At 30.2% G+C, this 24,532-nt stretch overlaps 2 protein-coding genes and 1 long non-coding RNA gene across 12 annotated transcripts in view; 2 read left to right on the forward strand and 1 right to left on the reverse strand.

The window, feature by feature from the left end:
* Nucleotides 1-24,532, reverse strand: part of LOC129913434 (cell adhesion molecule Dscam2) — a 77,834-nt gene that overhangs the window by 47,081 nt on the left and 6,221 nt on the right. For 4 of the 9 annotated variants that reach the window (XM_055992113.1, XM_055992116.1, XM_055992118.1 and 1 more), the window contains exons 1-4: nt 14,902-15,203; nt 14,723-14,840; nt 14,046-14,277; nt 3,014-3,156 (exon numbers count right to left, since the gene is read on the reverse strand). In XM_055992113.1, coding sequence (XP_055848088.1) covers nt 3,014-3,156; nt 14,046-14,277; nt 14,723-14,756 — 409 coding nt within the window. In that variant the 5' untranslated portion in view covers nt 14,757-14,840; nt 14,902-15,203. Of the gene's footprint in view, nt 1-3,013; nt 3,157-14,045; nt 14,278-14,722; nt 14,841-14,901; nt 15,206-24,532 lie in introns of those variants that run through there. The other 5 variants (XM_055992115.1, XM_055992110.1, XM_055992111.1 and 2 more) reach the window with 4 other exon arrangements.
* Nucleotides 11,888-12,397, forward strand: LOC129913436 (uncharacterized). Its single transcript, XR_008772051.1, has 3 exons — nt 11,888-12,055; nt 12,112-12,235; nt 12,305-12,397. It is a non-coding gene; the product is annotated as an uncharacterized LOC129913436 (long non-coding RNA).
* Nucleotides 17,791-18,361, forward strand: LOC129913435 (uncharacterized). 2 transcript variants are annotated; one of them, XM_055992121.1, is made up of 3 exons: nt 17,791-17,938; nt 17,998-18,256; nt 18,324-18,361. In XM_055992121.1, the coding sequence occupies exons 1-3, from the start codon at nt 17,855-17,857 to the stop codon at nt 18,356-18,358; spliced, it is 378 nt and encodes a 125-aa protein (XP_055848096.1). In that variant the 5' UTR covers nt 17,791-17,854; the 3' UTR covers nt 18,359-18,361. The 2 variants fall into 2 exon arrangements, with proteins under 2 accessions (XP_055848096.1, XP_055848095.1); XM_055992120.1 differs by having other exon boundaries at nt 17,792-17,938; nt 17,995-18,256.

Genomic DNA, 24,532 nt, shown 5'->3' on the forward strand with positions numbered 1-24,532 from the left:
ATTTTAAAATTCCACAACTAGTGGAGTCAAATTAGATTTATACCTCAGAATCAAGGGAAAGTCGATGAATCTGTAAAACTAGTATTGGGCTGCATTATTAAAAGGTCAAATAAGAAATTTAAAAAATTTAAAAATTAAAATTAAAAAATTTAAAAAATTTCACCGCTCTCGATTACAACAATTTTTAAAGACCGTTTACTGTCATTCCGTATGCAAGCGTTCAATCGGAATTGCTGTCTTATTTAAGATTTTGCTCAAACTTTGTTGGGATGTTCTCTAGGACTGTAAGGAAGAAAATCCATGATGATTTAATTTTAAGTTGCGTGGTTTCCCCGCTACCCGCATTGAACGCTTGCATGCGGAATGACAGTAAACGGTCCTTAAAAATTGTGTGTAATCGAGAGCGGTGAAATTTTTTTTTTAAGTTTCTTATTTGACCTATTAATAATGCAGCCCTATACTAGTTTTACAGATTCATCGACTTTCCGTGGATTCCGAGATTTTACCAATTTTAATTTTACTCGACTAAACACTTCAAATAACCTTTTTTTTTAAGTCTTAGCGGGTTTTTAAGCCTTTAAAGTCGCTGGACTTATGTCGTTTCTGAAATAAACGAATTTTTGTTGGTAAAACTTTTGTTTTTATCTAGCTATATCTTTTGAACCCTGCTTCTGATTTTAATGAATAAAATAGTAGTAGATAGAGTAAATCTTAACCTTTTTATTGATGTACGACTTAAAGGCTTGCGTGTCATGATGGCTGCCTAAATAATTTAAAACTGGTAAAATTTTATGTATTCAACAGTTAAAAACGCTGCAACCGCGAAAAATCTGGCTATAAGTTTTGAACCCTGAGTTCAATTGAAATGAATTTAATAGACATGGATAGAGTAATTTCTTACCTTTTTACAGATGTATAACAAAAGGGCGTGCGTGTCAAGATTGCTGCCAAAATAATTTAAAACTGGTAAAAAGTCATGTATTTAACAGTCAAAAATGTTGCCACCGCGTGAAATCTTTCCATATATTTTGAACCCTTTACTTTCAGTTTTCGTATTTTTGGGGGTCTGACATACCTACTTAATTTTTTTTTCAGAAGATGAATAACTATACATAAATGAGAAATTTCCAAAAAAAAAAAAAAATGTTGGTAAAAATGGACTTATGTTGTTTCTGAAATAAACGATTCATTTATGTAACGGTCAAATTTTTTAGAAAATTTGCATTTTTCTTTTTTTTTTCTTTTCTCGAAATTGTAGCTTTGCTCAAAAAATTTTGATCGGTAGAGTCTTATTTTAGCGGAATTTTGAATAACAAGAAAACTGGCTATAAAATTCTAGTTTGTGTAAATGAAAAGCATTAAAAAAGCTACAAATTTGGGGGACAGCTAAACCTTTTATTTTTAATCAGTTCAGATTTTATCGGCTAATTCAGACTTACTTTGGCGGAAAATTAAATAACACAAAAAAATTTAAGCAACAAATTTTTGGTTTGCGCAACAACTTAGCATTTGATTAGCTATAATTAATGAGCCTGGTTACCGGGTGATTTCCGTCCAATTAGCATCCTACTTTGGTTATATTAGGTACCTATTTGAGAAACTTCTGTGTCAATCACCTTGATCAAAATAGTTTACTTTACCCGTATCAATCTAGCTTTAGAGCAAACAAGAGCTGCTCTACTACCATGATAGGAATTTTAGACGTATGACTGTAATTTGATCAAGGTGAATAGGCAATACTCCGCTTGTTCGAATTTTCTGAGAATTTTGATAGAGTTGCCCTTAACCTATTAAGCTGCAAAGTTATTTTGGTTTTAGTCAGAGAGCTGTTGAATTGGTTAGAGTTATCTTGATTAAAAGATGTCAGAGGGTGGTCGTGGGAGGAATTAATTAAATCTTAAAAGAATTAATTCAGGCATACCCCAGGAATCCATTTTGGGACCTATTCTTTTCTGCATTTATATCAATGACTTACCAAGAGTATTTTTTAACTAATGTTTCTATTCATCTCTTAAAACAGATTATTGTTTGCTGAAACTCTCACTACTCTTTAGATCTTCAACTTGATTTTGAATCGTTATTTATCCTATAGTCAGCATATAAACTATGTACCTAATTGGTAGAATTTATGATGGGCTTAGTATGGCAAAGGCAATCTGCAATGTTCACACCATAAGAAACAAGATTCAAAATTGTGTGGATACTTTTTATCTCTTAATTTTTTTATTCTGATACTGTCTATTGTTAGTCTGGTCAAAATATGCATTCAACCCAGAAAAAATGTACATAGAGCTGAAAATTGTTACAGAATATTGAAACATCGATTAAAGTAAAATGTCAAAAGGTTCTTAACCGTTTAAGAAAAAAAAAAAACGAAATACGCGATTGTTTTCAATAAACTTGTACCATGTAGTCTTTAGTCTGTCTCCGAAACCTAATATCTTCTTAACGATGGCAAGTAGGTACGAAAAAGCACATTTTTTTTTTTTTTTTTTTGAAAAACATCATGGTTTATAAATTAAATTTAAAATATATTTCAAACACCGCGTTTAAGTACAAAGAAACACTACAACATATAAGGTCTGTTAAAAATAAATTTAAAAAAAACTAGTATTTTAGTAGCTACATACAATTTTTACTCATAGGTTATCCATAAACTACTGTTATATCAAAAATGCTGTTTTTTTGTACTACCTAAATTTTATGATTGCCGCAATTCAAAGGGTTCTACAGAAAAAATGTAATTCTATATTTGTTTTTATCTCGTACGTATCCTTAATTTACCTCATAACATAGTGCATAAATACCTTCTTTTGTATATATCGCAAGAAAAAATATTAAAAGTATCCAACGTTACCTATGTGTTTTTAACAGTTCGTATTTTGGTTTAAATATAAATACTAATTATTTTAAAATTCAAGTAAATTAATGATCGTAAATATAAATTTTTAAATACATAAAAGTATAAATTGGAAGATATTAAAAAATAAACACAATTCAACAATATATTTACCAGATTGCACACGGACATTTCGACTCAATATGGTTCCAACCTCATTGCTAGCCTTGCATCTGTATGTTGTATCATGCACATCCGTTCGAAAATACTGCGCGAGAAATGGAGGAAAATAAAGAGTGCCATTTCCTGGTGTTTGTCTACAAAAATAGAAATGAAAATAATTTACATTGAGAAAAATAAAAAATGTTGTGTGTTTCTGTTTATAGCAACAATTTACTTCTAGGGCAGAGAAAAAAATCAAATTCAAATTAAACAAACTGAATTCATTATAAAAGAACTCTTTGAATGACTGTCAGTCAGAATTTTAGAAGGAATCTAATTAATTAACACAAAAGTCTGCCATTCTTTCTTTAGAAAATAAAAAAAATATTTTAAATAGAAAGTCCTTGTACTTCAGGAAATGATATAAATCCTTTTTAATATTTAAAGAAAAAAGTTCATGTCACATAGTTTAGTTAGGTAACATACAATATTCTTTATCAATCAATCAAGCACAAACTTCGTCGTCTAGTTTTGAATGACATTGTGTTTGGGGCCGAAAAGCGAAATTCAGAAAACCCAAAATCCCCAAAGTCCAGAAATCCCGAAACCCAGAAAATCCAAAATACCTAAAGTCTATAATCTCGAAAATCCAAAATCCCGAATGGGATCTCGAAATCAATTTGGGCAAATTTTTATTTTACACATTTTACAATTTTTCGGGATTTCCATAAAAATACCTAATCCAATCTTAGAGGTAAAGGAGTTCAGTTATTTTACTTTTTTGTTTTATTTTTGGAATTTTGGACTTTCTTGATTTTGGGTTTACCGGATTTTTAGTTTCGGGATTCTGAGTTTTCTGGGGCGAAATCGGTTGACCCGAGAGTCAATATTTGATAAATCAAAACTGACGATTTTTGGAACAAAATTATCGCTTTTTGACTATCAACATTCGACTATCGCGTTAACCGATTTCGACCCTGGTTTCCGAATTTCTGGCTTGTATCTGTCTCCCAGTTAGTAATTATTATAATTGAAACTGATTTATTAAGCGAGTTTAATGTAATGATATTTGCTACGCAACCCCAAAGGCATAGATAAAAATTCATGATGTCATCGTTTTTGAGGAGTTATTGAAAAAGCCAGGCAGTACTCAGAGACGTACGCTGAGGTGCCGGGGCGCCCCCTGGGGCCAAGTGAGACATCAAAATAAAGGCCTATTTAAGCTCATATGCATAACTGAAAACCAAAAGTTTCTTGGAGGTCTGGTTGCTGAGTTATGGCAAACCCAATATTGTTTTTTTTTACTCTCGGAAGCAGATGTTTGGGATTTATGTTTCGAAACAAGTTTTGGTTTACAGTAATGAGTTCAAAATGAACAGGCCTATGCATTTAGCTAAAAAAAATATATAATTTTTTTTTTTTCAAATTTAAAAAAAAATCCAAGGGGTACCCCTTGCCTAAAAAAAAGATATTTTCAAAAATTTCCCCCAAATCCAAAGAGTGATACATCAACACAAAAGTCTCTCTATTTTCTATTCATAACTCAAAACCAAAAGTTGTCGAAAAAAATGCATTTTGAAGAAAATCCTACAAACACATCGAGTGAGACATGAAAGTAAGGTCTCTTAGGTTTTTCATAAATGAAATCCAAGAGTTTATTGCAGAACTGGTTGCTGAGTTATATTTTATTTATATAAACAGGGTTCTTCATTACAAAATTTCTCGTGGGGCCCTGACATCCGATGGGGGCCCCGGGGCACTGCCCTGACTGCCTCAATAGTATATACGCCCCTGGCAATACTATGCAAAGTACTGACCCTTGACTAATCAGAAATGATCGAGTCAGAGCTATATGTAGGTATTTCGATGGTCGAAAACTAGTCTAAAAGAAAATCACAAAACAAAATACCGAAAAACTGGAAACAGAAGTCGTTTCTTGGACGTGAAGAAATAAGAATTCAAGATGTTCTACTACAGGACAGAAAAAGGTAGACACGGAAACAGTGTAATTCTTGAGTTTTGGCTATTTAAAAATTCAGTTACATTGATGTCTCTAAAACTGGTGATGCAAAGAATACAGTCAAGCTAGTGCATATGCTCCTCAAGTTGGATATGCGCAGGTGGAAAAAGATGCTTTCTATCCTGATTTCAACAGCTCGCTAAAATCCAAAGCATGAAGTTTTGTTTGTAGATGGAGATATAAATGAACATGTGGGGATCGACAACTAAGACTATGAAGACTGTCATCGTGGTCTTGGATACGGAGCTAGAAACCTTCTTGGTGAAGAATTTTCTAAACATAAAGTCAAAGCAGTGATATCTAGGAATAAGATCGCTTTCAGAGCTTGGTCAAAAAGCTCTGTTCGAAGTGGAAAACAAACATTGCAAAAAAGAAACAAAGTAGAAAAGTGCTCAGCATAAGGCAGAGAGTTCGGAAAGCGTGTATCCCGACCTCGTTGAGATATTTGATCCGGCTGCTTATGCAAGCCAGGTTTTCCAGGAACAGCGATATGCCAACATGAACCAGGGTGCAGCTATCTTCAAAATTGACATTCAAAGTAGAAGTTGTGCTCAGGAAATTCACCAAAGTTTATTAACGATGCTCAGGCTCACACATCACACAGGGAAGCGTCTTGGGTCCTTTGCTCTTTATCACTGCCCTTGATTCTCTGCTTTAAGGAAAAATGACGGATCCGAAAGTGAATCAGTTATTCTTTACTGATGACGGAGACGTCATAGATGAATATCAAACATCCTTGAGAATCGAAATAGGTATAAGAGTTACAGATTTTTCGAAAAAAAAATGTAATGCAGCATAATTTGAAATTGCCCCTCCATAAAATCAAACTACTCCCCCTGGGAAGCATGGGCCCCACATTGGCAAACACTGCGGTGTGTCTACATTTTTTTCATCATCATTTTCTTTGAAGTAATTATTCAGTCTCCGACTCACTATGGTGTGAATTTCCAATTTCAATTTGATGCACATAAAAAGCTTTAGTTTCCTTCTAGCAATGAGAAACCCTTCTTGTTATTATCTCCAGAAATAGGATGTATACAAACTGACCACAGAATTTAATTTCACATCGCCAAAAGGACTTTCAATTATTCGAATACGCTCGGAGCGTTTCTGGAGGACTATCATCAAAAGATTTCAATCCGAAAAGGGATTGGAAACAAAAGCAATAAAACAAAAGAAATCTTTTTCTCTCGTTCTAAGTAATACAGACAGGGATGTTTTTTTATTTATTTTTGTTTTTTTTTTCAGAGCCGTTCGTTCATCTGCTTTCTGCTCAGCATGTCGCGTTGATATCGGTTTGGTTGTATTATTTACGATTGCAATAACTCTTCAAGCAGACACGAGAGACTTTTAAGTTTTATTTTTTTGTGCAATTTTTTTCTTTTTGGACTTGGATAGGTAGATTAATGCAATATTTGTTGTTTGTGAGTGAGACCTCCACACTATTTTTCTCTTTTGTATCTACCTATTTAATGTTGTGTTTTATTTGGTCTGATGCTTAAAGTGAAGACCAGAGGGCATGGTGAGTCTGTGTAGTGTAGCTCATAATATTTTTTTTTAAGATCTTTTTTTTGTTTTTGCTTTTTCATTATAATTATGATTTGTTTGTAGTGTTTGGTAGAAACATGATAAGGATAACTCTATACAGGATATCTTCTTTGAATGAATACTTTTATCATACTTTTTTCCTATATTTTTATTATACAAATTTACTGAGTATCTATTTTTACCATATATAAAAATCTAATTTTTCAAAATCGAATTCAACGTGAAATTGAATGTTTTAAATTTATAAACATTTAAATAAACATATTAATTAGTTAAAAGAATTTCAATTCGAAAGATGTAGCTGGCATAAAGCCTCGTACGCAGCTGAAAAGATAGTATGTATCGTTACCCTCATGAACCTTGGCAAAAAGTTTGCTTTCGGGCTAAGAACCAAATATAAAAAAATTAGCAGACAGATATTACTGTCTCATAAAAAAAACACCCTTTCACCTAAAATTTTCTTATGAAAACTTTTTTGTGTTTGCTTTTTATCCCGAATACGAATTCGACGTTTTAGCCAAATTTCAATTTAGTTTTCACTAAAAATTCAATTTAGTTTTCACTCAAAAAACACCCTTTTATCCATGTTATTCTTATAGAGACTTTAGATTATTGTTTCCATTTTCAAAAGTAACATAGCTAATTGCTGAATTTCAATAGGGTACCACTATGTATTACTAAGTTTTTTCAATATACCTACCCACATTTTCTCTTCACCTAAAAAAAACACCCTTTGCATGACTTACATTATTCGTAATTCCCAATGGACATATCATTTTTTTATTTGACTTAGTGCGGATTTTCTGCATTTTCCAAAAATGTACCGATTTTGTCTCAGTTTTTTTGGTATTAATTCCGAATTTCTCATTACTATTTTTCCTGTACTAAAGCCTAGCAAGCAGCTGATGCGAAAGGAAATTTTCCATACAAAATTTAATTTTTTGTAATGTTTTTATTCTTGAATTTTTTTGATTGTATTTTTATTATTTTAACTTTAATTGCATTTTTTTTTTGTTAAAATGTTTTTTGGCTTTAGAGACTAGAAAATTTTCATCTCTCTTCAGCTGCGTACTAGGCTTAAGAAACGATAATTATCGTTATTATAATTATTTCTCCCAATCGAGAAATACCTGACATGATAAAATTTTGAAAAAAATGTCAAAATAAAAGAAAATAAATCAATCAATAAATTTGAAAAAAAAAAAAATCAAATGCAAGAGAAATGTAAAAAATCCTTTCCCGTCGAGATAGAAGTTCATATTCTATGACTAATATTTAGTTCCTAACTCTTTTGAACATGTCCAATTTAATTTGGATTTTTTGTATATATAAAATTTTGATTTCGAAGACAACAGTGTAATTTACAAAAATTACATGCAGTTTTGTTCTTCCTGTCCACTGCTCTTGAATGAATCTGTCTTCTGGTCTTTTTGTAATCAGTGAACTGTCAATTTAATAAATTACTATTCAAAACAATGCATTATTAAGTAATCAATAAACATTTCAATGTGAATAAAGCTACCATTTGTTTTATTAAAAAAAATATGTGTGTCGTAATAATTTCATAAAAGACTCAAAGAAGATCTCACTTTGAGTGTATTTAAATTTTGTCCTTTTGAAAAACGAACTAAAAAAAAGAATATTTTAAAATTGCTTTCTATTAATCGTACTATAACCACATTATATATATTTTTTTTAATTTAATCTTCCTTATTATTACTTGAATGTATTAATTAAAACAAATATGTCTTACTGTAACTTACTCTAAATTGCTTCAAAATTGGTCAACTAAACTATTGAACAAGGAACGGACGTTTTTTTTAATTTTATTGAAAAAAAAAAAAAATACGCATACGCCACGGGGACCCCCAATGTTAAAACTAAAAAACAGTGAAACGAATTTAATCGCTGACTAAATAATGAAGCTTTCTAACTATTGTTCATCATTCACTGAGTTTCAAAATTATAAAGTTTTATTTGCATGTGATCTCGATCTCGTAGAGATCACAGCAGTACATTGCTTTATTTTGGTTAATGTTGCTCAATCTTTCAAGAGTGTGATGAAGTAGGAAACTTTTTTTTGGTCTCATTCACGGAGACACGGATTGACTTAAAAAATAAAAAAAAAAATCATAAATTTTGATAGAAAATACATACAAAAGGAGAAACGACGTTTTTGGAAACTTTGTATGTTTTCATTATGCTGCAATAACTTTTTAAAGGTAATTAAAATTTAGTTTTGACTTTTTCACCATTCTGCCATTCAGAAGCTAATTTTGGACTTTAATTTGCTTTCCTGCAACTTTACGCTTGAGAATCTCCAAAGAATGATTTCTATGGAATTCGTGCTCGGAGAATAACCAGACAGGTCTAATTCTTAATTTTATTCATTGAAGAATAACAGGGACACTCTTAACTTTATGGCCAGGGCCCCATATTGAAAAAAATATAGAAGCTTGAAGCCTTTAAAAACAATTCCGAATTCAAAGACCAAAAGACACATAACACTGTGTTACAAAAATGAGGTTTTAAAATATACGCGGGCGGAGACCTATCACGTTTTGTACAGCTAGTCGCACTGATTACGAAACGGTATTTAAAAAGTTCCTAACACCCCCAAAATCTGGAATTCGGGGCAAAAAAAAAATTATTTTATCAGATTTTTCTTTTTCCAAAATAATTTTTGTTTTTATTTGTTTTTATTTTTCAATTTTCTCAAAAACTAGAAGACATAGAAATAGAAACATACAGTTTTCACTGTTCGATTAGGAATCAATTGAGGCAGTTTTCTGTGTGAGTAATTTTTTTTATTAAAATTCACAGTCTGGACAAAAATAGTATGAAATGAGTTTTTAAACATTTTTGTTCACCTTTTTTTAACTTTGAAATCGATTATTTCAAAAACTATTGGTTATAGTATATTGAGTTAAAAATTAAAATTAAATGTACAGTTTAGCCTTTCGGAAATGGTATCATTTATTACTGTAAGTGTTGCCGTTGTTTTTTAATAATTTTTTTTTATTTTGATAATTGTTTTTTAGAAAACTGCATCTCCCACCTAAACGGGAGGAGATAGACCCCCCTCCCAAAGGAAAAAATGTTTGTATTGAACTCCTCTACAAAAACCTGTTATCAAATTCTGGCGCCCAAGTTATCCTACCACGTGCCAAAACAACATTTTTGTTCTATACCTAAAAGTTCGAATTTCTGTATCTGGGTTGAAATCGTAAATTTTTTTTTCTAAGCCGATTTTAAACAGATTTTCATAAAAAATACCTCGTTTGATTTGGAAATAAATATTATTTTAGAATATATTTTTAAAACAGCATGTTGTTGTGAAAATATATACTTTAATTTGATGTCGAAGTTGGGTAAATGACGAAAAAAATGAAATTTTTGAACTTTGACAGCTTATAAATTCTAGGTGGTTTAACAGAGTTACATGTTTTATACATTGTTAAAAATGTATATTTATCTCCTGTCAAAATTCGGAAATGGGTAAAAATTTGACGAAGATAGATTTTTTTCAATGGGTGAAGGTAAAAAAAAACGTTTTTTGCCCCTAACTCCAGATTTTGGGGGTGTTAGGGACTTTTTAAATACCGTTCCGTAATCAGTGCGACTAGCTCTACAAAACGTGATAGGTCTCCGCCCGCTTATATTTTGAGTGTTACACCGTGTAATGGGCTATTCTGCTATTGCAGGGAAAGGATTAAGTCATTTTTAAGTTATGAAAAACACCATAACGCATAACCAAATCAAAAATAAGCTTAAAAACGTTTTGGTTTTATAGTTTTAAGAATTGAGCACTTCAAAAGTTGCTAAATTTTTCATAAAAAGTAGATAAGGCAAAATAATATGGAACTAGAGCCAAAGATGATAGCCATGCGATTGATTTCAAATATAGCGTCATTTGTCCAAATTTTTTAATTTGGATTTTGATTCATCTTTCTATAAAAATGAAATCCACAAGGTTTTTTGAAGGCTTTTAGCAGATAGAAACAATTAAAAAAGACTGCAATTATCATTGACATGATATTTGTCTCTTTTTTCAGTATAAATTTAGAACGCATGTAAAATTTTTTATTTGCACATTTACGCTGCAAAATATTTGCGTTTTGCATTTATGAACACCTGACATTTGTCATTTGCATTAATGAAAGCTTTGCATTCGTCAGACTTGCGCAACCATGCATTTATGAAAGCACCCTATATTTTAAATAAAAATTATCCTAAACTACAAAAATAAATTTATAATTTATACCCTTTTGACTTTCTTGTTTACTATTATTTTTTTTTCATTGGAATAGATTAATAAAACACTATGTTTATCCCAAATTTATAGAAAATTGGTCTCAAGGTCAAAAATTATCATGTGTAAGAAAAATTTTACAGCCTTCAAAAAATTTTTGAAATGCACTTACAAAGAATAAAATTTGTCTTAAAAATCAAAATCTTAACGACGTTTTTATCATTATTATTTACGGAGAATTTATCATTTTTATGAGTAAAGGTATACCAAATAAGCAAATAAGCGTTTTCTTAAATCCTCGCTAAGTGGTATCAACTTGCGGCCAAAGGAAACGAAAAGCAGAATTGTCTAGTAGAATTCCTTTTTTGAGGAATAAATAGTGTATTTTTAATTCGTGAAATGATGTTAGCATTGAGAAGTTTTTGTCTGAACGGGCAAAAACGGCGCGGAGAACTTGTTTCTCTTATTGTTTTATCTTTCTATCATTGCATCGTCCATGCTGCGTTGAAGAAAAGTTTTGATGCATGAGAGTCCTCATTCGTTGTTATTCTCCTACTAGCTATTTGAAGATATAATACTGCTTTGTTGTTATATTTTATTTCTTTTGTTAAATATTATTATTATTCACTCATACACTCATTTATTTATGTATGCATTATGTTATAGCGAAACAACGTTTTGTTTTATGAAGCCAGTTTGACAGACAAACATAATATAACTCTGTGGGTGAGGAGTAATGAAATGACAAAAGGATTTGCCAAATATTTAAAGACAAAACTAGAGTTGAATATCCCATCCTTCCATGGAAGGAAAAAGATTTTATAAATGATATCACATTGCATTGAAGATTTCAAGCGATTTTTTCAATGCAATGTTGCTTAAGCTGGTCGTTATTGCAAATGACAGTTGATTTATTGTTTTCTGTCAATTCTTGAGATGTATACCTAAGTTATAAATATAAATGAATCTTATCACTAAAGCAGTTCATTTAAATGTTTAATGGTGTTTGGCAAAATATTTTCAACGCTTCTAAAGCTTTCATTGATGTATTTTTGGTATGAAATAAAAAAAAGATAATCATCTCAGTAATAAAAATCACTTGGAAAGTTTTTTTTTTATTACTTTCTTGATGAAATAAATTTCAACCTAGCAATAAATAGACAGTGTACATATTTGAGATTAAGATAAATATTTCCTGATTTCTTGAAGTTTGGCAAAAGAATTTGGAAGTTATGTAAGTAGTCCAACAAAAAATAAAAATGCTTTTCTCGGGACCTACATATTTCGCAGAGATGTTCGTTGAGCTGGCAAGGCCTCGGGGCAAAACTAAATTTAAGGACCTTTTTTATCTTAATTTTTCTATTTAAGAAAATGTATGGAGATTTTTTACTTTTGTTTTGACTTTTGTTTTAAGGTAAGAAATTTATATTTTCAAGTACCCATGGAACTAGCTATTTCATCTGAACATTGTTTATAAAAATAGCGATTAAGCAAAGAGGGACATGAAACATTACGTCGGTGGTCGAGGAAGGCAATTGTCTCAGTTATCGTTCTATCATCTATCATTTTAAAAGCATTCTGTCCAAGAAACTCAAATACGTTATCGGAGCACCTGCCCAGATGTGACAATTGTATTCAAGTTTTGGTCGAATGTATAGATTAGAGCTAGATCAGAAGATGAGAAGAATTTCTTGAATTTCGGAGAAATCTTGACAATGTTGTCAAGATCAGAATTTAATGAGCTTATCATATTTTGTCGTTAAAGTTTTACATCCGAAGGACATGGGTGTGAATCCTCAAAATGAATATGAAAAACTGATGGTTCTAATATGAGCGAAACAGTTTAGTAAACTAGAAGTTTAACGTAGAAGATCAATAATAAAAATGAGGAAGATGGTAGGAGAAAGAACGGAGCCTCTTTTAAATACAGGCTAGACAAATGCTGTTTTCCATCCAGGCAGGAAGACCCCAGTAGATTAGGAAAAATGAAAAAGCAGTGGTTTTGCCAACGTTTAAGAATATCTCTCCAGAACGAAATCCGCCATTTTGAAAAACGCTAATTTAGGCTATGAGAACAATAGTTGCGTAACCCACTTTTTTTTTAAATGAGTTTTTCTTAAAAAAGGGTGTCTTAATATTAATAAAAAAAAAATTTATGCAGCTAGATACGCTCAAAACTAGATGGCACTAAAAAAAGTCTTGTTTTAAAAAACCCTGTATCTTAAACGCTTAAAAGCTCAAAACTTAATGTTATGGCTTACGTCACTATATATTCTCATAGCTTCAATTCAATATATCCCAAATTATAGGCTTGACCGAAAATGTTACTTAACCAAAGTTGAAGGTAATATAAATATCTTTTCTTGTACATTTACTATTTTTACTGCGAGGGGTCCACAGAAATTGCCAAACAACGCAGTAGTGGAAAATGTCTATTATTCGTATCTGTAATGTTCTCGGTGTTCTTGAAGTAAATTATGAAAGTAAGTGAACATTTTTTAATCTTTTTGCATCGTTATTTTATTTAAAATAACAGTATTTTTCTCTACATGGGGCCCTGGTTTTTGTCGGGGGCACCCCCAGGCAATTCACCTCCCAATCTGCCCAATAGTATGTGCATACGCCCCTGAAACTTACTATAACAAAACGACAAAAATTTAAGTTTTGGTAATATTTTACCCAAAGATGCACGTTAATTTCGAGAAGCAGAGGTTGAATTCAGATAATACAATTGGGAAAAGATAATAAAAGTGAGAGAAGAATTATTTATCTGTCATTTACGGAGTGTACCTTTTCCATTGATCTGTAGTGTATTTATGTAATAAGTAAGAAAAATCTTGTTAATATACATATTTATGATCAACTTCGTTATTTTTCTGAAAACACTATATGTTAGAACAATTGATAAATTAATGCCCAAATGTTCAATTGTACAGTTGTTTTTACATATTTATGCATATTTATGTACTGTACATGATTAAACAATGTATATCAACAACTTAAAAAAGAAATAAAAGTAAATACTTCCTTATTCCGTGACCTTTCTTTTTAAATAAAGTGAATCTTCTTCGTTGGCTATAGGTCTTGATTTGAGTCTATCTTTTCTTCTTTGTCGACGTTTCAAATCAAGACCTATAGCCAACGAAGAAGATTCACTTGAAATAAAAGTAATATTGCAATTCATATATAGCTATATAAAAAAAAACTTTTTCTCAATTTCTTACCTAAGGCCAGGAACAGGTGTCGCCATTGAGCCATCCTTTAAAACCCAAGTGACTGTAGGTGGTGGATTGCCATGTGCCGTGCATGAAACCTGAGTTCCCGTATCGTTGCTAAATAGAAGACGTGGTGGTGGCTCTTGGATGAAAGTCGGTACTCGTAGTCCATTTGTAGCTTTGCAGTATGGCATAATTACTCCCAAGATAATTATAAGTTGGAGCACAACAGCAGCAGCATCTATCGGGTCGGGGAGTTAAAAAGTAAATTGCTATATTTAAGGACACATTAAATGAAAAAACAGTGTGAAATACAAAAAAAAAAAAAAAATAAAGAGTCTGCGGTTGGTTTTTTCACCCCATAAGTGAAATGAAAATAGCTGAAATGGAAATGTCGATTACATTGTACAGGACTTAGAAAAAATTGTGTTGGTTTCTGATAACATGCTGTGTGGGAATTAAAAGAAAAGAAGTCTTCGACACTAATATTGCGGTAATGAGCAAGCATTTTTGTATTATAGGCGTGAGGACAAATTATATAATGGATAGAGCACAATAACAACTAATTACTTTCAAATTTTAGGGTTGTACTAGGTACGATATATATATGTGCAATAGAGTTGAGATTGTCAAGATCAAAAATAAATGGTTTAAGGGATTATTTTTTCTATTTTGAATGTACTCACCCTTCATCAAAATCACAGTCACTGATGAAATCATTGCTATACATTAGCAATTTGTTGTATTTAGCCTTGTCCAAAGGGGATAACTTCGATGATAAAATGATTAGATTTCACCAGATTTCTGTAATTATCAAAAATAAATATAAATGGGGAAACTGGAGGAATCAAGAATATGCATTTACAAAAATTTAAACTCATTTCATCTATATATTAAGTTCAAGTCAAATCAGAGTCCAAAACTAATAAAAATGAAAAAGATAAACTCCAGTTCTGGTTAGCAATGACAGAGTGGGAACATACTGTGTACAATGTACATATGTATCACCGTTTCTCGAATATACATATGGCACATTTAGATTCTTCACTTCAAATAAAATTAAACTTTTTAGAAGATTCGTACATTTCCTAAGAGATATCCAAAGATTTTTTTGATGAAAATCAATAGAATTAAGATTTTGTGTAAGAACCTCAACAGAAGTTTTTATTTCTAGTTTTGAAGTGTTTAGTAATTTTTATTTTTTTATTTCAAAATTTGAAATTTGATGAGAAATTTTCGAAGAATTTACAGTATTAAGTAAGAATCAATTAAAAAAAAATTCTTTGTGAGATTCCCTGGAGGTAGGTAGGTACCTGCCATATAACCAAAATTGAATGAAAATTGCTGAATTTTTAAATCTTTGTTTTTAAGTTCTATTTGATAGCGTTTGAACTTTTTTCAAAACTTAGAAACCTTTTTCTACATAATTTTTACTTGCGATATACATAGGGCAAGTTTAGGATTCGTAAACAAATCGAACTCAAGATAACAATTTTTCATGACATTACGATGATGGAGAATGCCAAAAAAGTGGGTCCGGCAATTCTGTCTGTCTGTCTGTAAGTACCTGGAGCTAATGGAGCGATTTTCTTTAAACTTAGTAGTTAGCAGTTTTTGATGATTCCCTAGAGGAGAAATTGAAATTTTTTTTTATGACCAAAACTAACGTTACCTTCCATATAACGGAAATAGAAAAGTTTATTTTGTTTGAAAACGGCTCTAACGATTTTGAAAAAAAAAAAATGTGTGTATACTACTAACAGATAAGAGCCAAATTTTTTAAATAAAAAAATATTTTTTGTACCGTTATTAACGGTACCTGTCATAGAACAGTTTTTTTGATTAATGAATATCTCGTACAAGACAATCCTAATTTCAACAAAAATTTTTATGCAAAAGCGCTCAAGTAAAGGTAATATTAAAATTTTAGAAAATTTTCAAAAAACACATTTTTGGATTTTTAAAAAATATTTGAAAATTTTTTTTTGAAAAATCAATTTTTGAAAATGGGCTTGTGAAAAATTTTGAAATTTCGTTTTTATGTGTAAATCAATTTTTTCTTTAAAATGGCATACCAACTTTTTTTTTGAAAAATGTTAGAAAATTTTTATATATAAAAAATTATTTTTTTACTTTGCTATAATACCTGATGGTAATTTTTCGTTAACATGTCCGCTGTTGACTTTGGAGACTTCAAAATTTTTCGTTTCACTTCAGCAGCGTACTAGGCTGAAGACGTTGAGTTTCCCAAGGAATTCGAATATTGTATTCACAATTCTATAAAAATACATAGCATCATCACTTTTAGAAAAACAGGGCTTAGCCCTGATTTTTCAAACGTCAGTTAGACTATCAAAAGAATAAATGTCAATATAAAAAAAACTTTTATTCCTAGAAATAAGCTCTATCTGAGGTTTATCTGACTACTGAAAAATTGGCCCTAAAATCCGTAACTTTTGTTTGAAAAATTAAAACAAAATATCCGACACATATTGAATTTTTTTTTTTTTTTTAAATCTTATGTTTTTTTTTATAAATAATTTCTAAACAATACTAAAATCAGATTTTTTTCGAAAGTTTGTATTAAAAAAAAAAAAATTCCTACATGAGTTGTACATGAAATTAAATGGCATACTTAGTTCGGAAATTAAAACCATTCAAAAAGGTGTTTTCGTTATTTTAAAAACAGTTTTTAATCCTTTTTACTTGCTCTATAGGACCAGTTAGTTTTGGTTTCGAGTCAAAAAATTTCCAGGTTTTAATCAAAACTAGCATTACGACGATTTTCAAAAAAGATGGTTTCGTCAATACGTCCGTGTCGGTCTGTGCGTCGACGGCCGGTGGGAAGGCTTCAGCGATTTTATTTAAACCTTATAGACAGATATTTATTATTATCAATTTAAAATAATTTTTGGTATCCAAATTAAAAAAAAAAATTGAACAAAATTAAAAAAAAATATTTTTTTGAACATGTTTTCTTAATTTTTTTTCTGATATCTAGACATATCGTTAATTTTTCAATGGTAAGCTAATAAGTATGTACTTTGAACTAATAGAGCAAGTACATGCGATCCGGTCGTGCATTTTATTTTTTTATGCTTTGATTCAATTAGAGATAAAATTGCTTCTACCACTTAATTTTTTCCTTAAATAACCTAGACAATGTTTTGATATCATTTAAATTTTTATGAAATAAAAAAAAGGTATTTTTGGTTACCGACATTTGAAAAAGAAAAAATCATCAATATCGAAGCTGATCGGCCCGGTTCACTAAAATTGTCAGTTTTTGAACTTTAAATAATGATCAGTATAATTTAATAGATACTCGCTTACAATTATGTGAACCTGAGCAAAAAAGAATTCAGCAGTAAAATTATGAAAAATTTCATGAGAGACGTCATTATTTTTTTAAGAGATCTATCATTCATCATTTTTTTTAAAAGATGTTTTCATTATTCAATCCATGAAACTCAAGTGGTTCATGTTTGATAAATGCTTTCAAGAAAGTTACAATATGAAACCGACATCTGTAATTGAACCTTTTAAAACGGTATGAAGTCGATATGTCACGCATATCCAAATGTTAAGTGCATCGTTTAACTCAATTGCAACCAGTAAATACATTTTAATAAAATAATGACTTGTTGATTTATACGCAAATTATAATCAATAGTTAATTTTTATTATTAAAGTTTATTATCTTTTTAGATATCTATAGCCAACATTTCAATATCATACATAACTGGGACTGTTTGAAAACAAATTTCACCAGATTGTGTCAATAGTTCTCAGTTGATCAAACTATACCCAATGCTTAAATGGGTTTCCGACTTTTCTTTAGTTTTTTGATGTTAATTTCGTTGGAATTTTCATATTTTGTTTTACTAGAAACATGTCCAACGGTAATATTATTTGAAAAACTATGGCAATTTAGATTTTACTATAAATAGTATATAAGCAGGAAGGCCAAACTTCAATTACGGAATTGAGGACTAAAATTTCCTTGGAATCCATTGACAACCAGAGTGCCTTAGGTGTGGATAGTCAAAGTCATTCTGTGGAAAACAAATTAAGACAATTGCGTTCTACATCGGCTGAAGAAGAAAATTCTGGAGAACAGAAAGGACCAGTCGAGGATATAGCAGCAATAAAACAAATTGTCGATCTTCTGAGAAATGTTGGCCAAAGAGTCATACCTATTGTAATGCAAGGTGCATCAGGTGAGTGTACCTATTTAAATAATTCATTTTCATATTTAATACATATAACCTTACTTTTCAAATACAGTATTGAACAATCTTCTTTCAAATTTGGATGCATAAATGGCTAATTAAGGGATGACAAATCATAATAAATTAATACATACTTAATGTAATTAACAACAAAATGGAAACTTTCTTTTGTATTACAAATAGCAATAGTAAAATTTGATGTACAGAAAAGATTAAAACATTTTATCACCTCGTTTTGTTTTGTTGTTTTTTTTTTTATTATGTCTCGTCTCCGTTTGAATTAATTAGGATAACATTTTTATAGAATATGTTTGGGTGCATTTTTTTTTTTTTGTTGGTACGGTCGCGGCATGCATGAGGGAAGCTGCCATTTCGTTGAGTGTTGGATGCTAGTTTTCTATTTCTAATAAAATACACTGTTTTTTTTTTTCAAGTAAACAACCTTTGTTGCAATACCAAATGTTCATAAAAAGCAAAACCCATAATTTAGGAACAATAAGAAGAAATTTGAAAAACTGAAATTCATATATTTCTCACATGAACAAACAATATGTAGCCAGAACACAAATTTATGACAAAGTAAGACAATCAGAAATGTGTATCTTCTCTATTAAGAGAAAGAAGACCAAAAATCCAAAAAGAAAGATAGGTGCTTTATTTTGACACCACACCAAGAACTTCTTTTACTATCATTTCATTTGCAACAGAAGGTTATAGAGTAATAGCAAGTTGTTAATTCTAAAAGGAACACTGTTTTTTATAAATGTTGCTTCCTACCCCTGTTAATTCCCGCTCACCCCTCAAAAACGATTATAATGTAGATACCTATGTAATTTTTTCTAGAGTAGTTCTTTCAAGTTCAGCATTATAAAATAGGTACATTTTAAAACTATGTGACAAACATGTGTTGTAAAAATATCAATTCAAACAAAAAAATTGAAATAAAGAAAATATTTATTGCAATTAAAAAAAAAATGCATTGAAAATAAAATTATTACTGCAGATACAAATATTTTGCATTAAAAAAAATGTTTATTGCAAATTAAAATTTTCTGCATTGAAAAAAAAAAGAAAAATTCTATGCAAAATGTGTGCGTCGAATTTCTTGCAATTTTAGGTATTTGACGATAAGCTTCAACTTTAATAATGAAAGGCGAAACAGTCAAAATTGTAAGAAATTCACAAATATTAAAAAAAAAAAATAAAAGCACACATTTTGAATTGTATATTTGCAATATACAATTTTTTTTAATGCAAAATATTTTTATTTGTAATAAAAATTTTATTTTCTATGCAAATATTTTTCAGTTGCATTAATATTTTTTTTATGAAAATTTTTTATTTGTTACAAATGTTTTTTTTTTAAATTTGTAATGGAAAACAAATGCATTAAAAAAATGATTTCTTGCAACCCTGGTGCAGTTTCTTTGTAACCAAATTGTCATTTTCAGAGATTTCTTGGCTATCAAATAGCTGCTTTAACATTTTTTTTTTCAAATGTTTCAAATTGAAATGGCATATTTCGCAATACAGAAAATTCTGTCAATTCTTCAAGAGTGGGAATAAAATGCTATCTATTTTTCATTCTTTTTCATTTTTTTACCGACTTCCAAAATGGAGGAGGTATTCAATTCGTCTTTTTTTTTTGTTTTTTTTTTTTATGTTTGTTACCGCATAACTTTAGACAGAGTGAATCAATTTTGATAATTTTTTGTGTATTGGAAATCTAGTGCCCGCAGTGTGGTCCCATTTCAATTTCGTCCGGTTCTGGCTATATAAACTATGAGAAAAACCATAAGCCCAGTTTTGGTCAATGGAAGTCGGTTTTGTTTTTTTTTTGATAAAAATGATTATTAATATAAGACAATTCATTTTTCGTTAAAAAAAAAAAAATACAAATTAACTGATAAATATATAACTCAAAGAATTTCTTGCGACTTAAACACGAGCTTTGTCAACATTTTTTTTTTAATGAAAAATTAATATTCGTCAGTGTGTTTTTTTTTCGTGCAAAATGCAAATTTATTTTTAAAGAATTTAAAATTAATAAAATATAATACACATGTCATACCTATATATTTACATATAGGAACAAAAAGTGTGATAAGAAATACAATTAAAAAGTAACGAACATTTTTGCTTCTTTCGTTCAATTCACTCTTAAAATTTGACTATTTTCATATTTTATCTCAGGAAGTAAAAACGGAACTATGTATGTAGCATTTCAGCAAAACTTCAGCAGAACAGGACATAAATGTAGTTTCTCATGATATCCTCTTTCTCATTCAACCCTTTCTTTTATTTCAAAAACGAGTGACATTAAAAATATTTATTTTATTGATGTCAAAATTTTATGCTCTGTAGTAACTGCTTGATCTTTTCAAAAAAAAAAAAAAAAAACAAAAAAAAACTTTAAAAATTAATTGTCAATAACATATTTAATATCGCCACCTCTGTTAAATATGTAGTACTACAAACATGTAGGTATTGCTTAAGTTCATTTATTCAAATGTATTGAAAACATATGAACCTACATTTTCATTGAACTCTTTTTACTTGAGTCAAGTTCCGGCCTCGCAATAAAAATATTTTAAAAGCCCATATCCAATAAGTAGTAATTGACTCTTTCAAAAACAAGTCAATATTTTTAACACAAAGGCTGAATAAGTATTTTAATTAATACCTACAGAAATTAAATTATCAAAATTAACTCTCAACAGAATCTTACCGTACAAAATAAGAAACGGAGAAGAAACATTTATCCATCCATTAAAAAAAAAAACAGATTCCTTTGATACATAAATGTAAAAGACGTCTGTATATTAATTCATCAACTAATGAACTTCTTTAGTTCAAAACAAGTGCACAACTACATCTTAATGAACTTTAAACTAATTTCTACTTTACCATGTCATTTAAAGTGTACCTTACCTCTACCTACACTCTACAAAACCAGCCAGCTAGCGTGTCAACAGGCATCCAGCCCGCAAACACACATACCTAACCTACACTCCAAAGGTAGGTAAGATATTTATAACAAAAAAAAAAAAACAATGATGGAAATCCATCCAGGCACATCATGTTGGATAATACTTGCCTTCCTTTTTACAACAGCACAAAGCATTATGCTCAACGCGAAAATCCTTCTCCTAATACCCAGAGATAATCTTCATCATCATAGTCTCGTATTCATTCCATTGCCTTTACCCCTAATAATATAGTACGAAGGAGGCCTCAGCTCAGCTCAGCTCATCACCAGCTCCAAACAGGCAAGAGCAATGTGTGTGTCTTACCAAAATTCATGGTGAAAGCATTTTGTAAATTTTCAATTTTAAACACAAAAGTTAACACTCTGCCCTCTTTTGTTTTGCACATAGAGAGAAAATGGAATACGAAACACCGCACCGGGACGAGTCTTATATACCCAACAGTCCCATTAATATTCTTCGTTACGAAGAAACGAAGGCAAGATTATTCTCACATTCACACCGCCGGAAGTCATAAACTTTGCAGTGTAAGCCAAAGCATCACCAAACATTTTTCTAAGGTCTCAGTGAGGCGTTTGCTATTTACAATTCTAAAAAAAGTTGTTGTTGTTTGTTTAAGCTTGAGGGTTTTTGTTTTGAAGCCTTAGTCCGATTCACCATTTTAATGAGCTACCGTTCTGCTTTGCTTGTCGCCACCCTCTGCTTTGTAGATAAAAATTTTCTTTCTCACACATACACATGTTAACTCTGCTGAAAGATCTAAGACCGGAGAGAACGAGGACTGAGCTTGAATTCGCTTATGAATTTTGAATTTGAGAAAAGCAACACTTCAAGTTGGAGTAAAATGCGTCGTCCTGCTTTTATTTATGTTCGCCCAGTTCCTTCCCTTAATAAAGCTACATTGGAGTTTTTGTTCTTCATCACATTGGAGTTTATTTATTTGTTTGCAGTATTATTTTTCACCACTCATCAGAAGCTAGTCCGTGTAGGTGGATTGGATGGGAGTAAGAGGAGAAGTCTTTGGAAGGTGCAAGTACTGTTTATATTGCACTTGACTTTTTTTTTTCTATTTGCAACGGACGACGAGGTGTTCAATTGGAATGTAAACTCTGCAAATTATTCACTCAAGAGCGTCCATATTTGTTTCAATTGCCTTGGCCAGCAGCGGTAGATGAGTACATTTTTTGCATAAAAAAACATAGAGGCACTGGGCTTAAATTGCGATGTTGTATGCAGTCGTGAAAAAAAACTCAAATATGAGATTTAAATGAAAGAGGTCATTGGCGTTTAGTTTTATTACTAATGGTAACAATATTATTTGTAAAATATAGATTTAGGATTGTTAGAGCCGTTCTTGAAACAAAAAAATGTTTAGTTCTCTCTCTAAGCGGGAATTAAAAAATATCCAAAAATACGTAATTTCGAAATTATATAAAAAAAAACAAAAAAATTACCGGTATTTAGCGTTAAGCCCAGAACCATTTTCATATAAGTATGTCATATAAAATTTCAACTACAATGTAATATTCTTTTGAAGTAAGAAAATAGTCACAGTACAGTAAGAAAATAGTCAACCACAAACAACATAATGCACTATTTCAGTTATTAAATAAGGGGTCACTATGGCGTATGCGCAATTTTTTCTTCGAAAAATGTTAATGTAAATTGTTCTATTCTAGAGCAATTAATTAGATAAAATATATATAACAACAAAACAAGACTCTTGTTGTTTGTATTTATGCAAACAAAATTTCTTTTAACAGCACGAATGTGTATTATTTAATCGATATGTACAAAAGTTCATTCTCTTTTTTAAATTGGATAAAGTTTTTTAATTTATTTAAAATTTAAGGCAAAAGCTCTAAGATACGCTCCTGTTGGCTTCATCGAATTTTTTATTTCTCCAAATCCTTTCAAATGTGAACTTTCATGAAAAGAAAATCAAAACCAAGTACATTTATATGTACATATTAACCATCATCAACTAAGCACCGGAATAGAAAAACAATCTAGAAATCAATGCTAATAGATTTTTTGTTTTATAACCGCTGCGAATGGATTCGATAGCCAAAAATTGTCTGAAAAGGACTTTTCAAAATTATACTAAAAGAGTGCTACCTATTTTTATTTTATTTATTTGTATTGGTTTTGTTTTGAGTTAGGATTGTATTAATGTATTAATGTATTTATTAATTTTTTGTTTTTGAAATATTTTTAAAATTAACAGAATTAACGAGGTTGAAAAAATATTTTTATGATTTTTGATGCTTTTTTATTATACTATGAACATTTTGTTTAATTACACTGGTCAACAAGGTTTTTGCCACAAGAACCAAAATATACCTTTCTGAAGATTTTTGGGTTGCTGATCTCGAATTCGCAATTACAAAAATTCTATTATCCTTCGTTCTTGAAATATTACCGTTATAAAATGCAAAAAAAGGTTTTTATTTTTCTGATTGCGGATTCGTGTTAAAAAATCCAAAATCTTTTAGAAAAGTATATATTGGTTCTTGTGACAAAAATTCTGTGACCAGTGACTTAAACTTTAGATTAAGTTTTGTTTCTCTTTGGCTTATTAACTGAAACTTAAGATATCTCGAGGAATAACAGAGATATCGGAAAAATTTAAACAGTTTTTGGAAGAAGAATATCTGCAAATTTGTTTATAATGAAATGAATGACAACACATAAAAACAGAATCTCGAAAATGTTTTTTTTTTTAGCATTTTATAACGGTAATATTTCAAAAACCGAAGCAAGTCAAACTTTTCTGACTTCGGATTCGAATTCAGCATATCAAAAACCTCTAGAAAAGTATATCTTGGTTCTTGTGGCAGAAAAAAAGTTCAATTTTGTTGAAAAGTGTTATTTGTTGAAAGTATTTATTTAATTTCGATTAGAGTATGATAGAATCTAGGACAATGTTATAATACATATAATTTGCTCTTTCTTCATGTGCACTATGGCGTATACGTGATTTTTTTTGTATTTTGTTTTGTCTTTTTTAAACCACATTATGAAACATTAGGGGAGAAGAATACGGTTGATCAAGTTAGAAACTTTATGTTCATGCAATCTTGCCAAATGCCGCAACATGCAGAATGAAATAAGACCCGAAAAGACGACTATAAAAAAGTATTAATGATCCTCTTTATAAAAAAATTAATATTTTTGTATTTTTTTTTTTTTTAATTTTCGTCTTTCTCATAATACAGAAAAGGCAATTTTTTGAGTGACCTTTTTTTTTATTTTTTTGTTCATTTTTATTTGGTCT

Source organism: Episyrphus balteatus, chromosome 3 (genome assembly GCF_945859705.1).
Source record: "Episyrphus balteatus chromosome 3, idEpiBalt1.1, whole genome shotgun sequence".
Lineage (NCBI taxonomy): Eukaryota > Metazoa > Arthropoda > Insecta > Diptera > Syrphidae > Episyrphus > Episyrphus balteatus.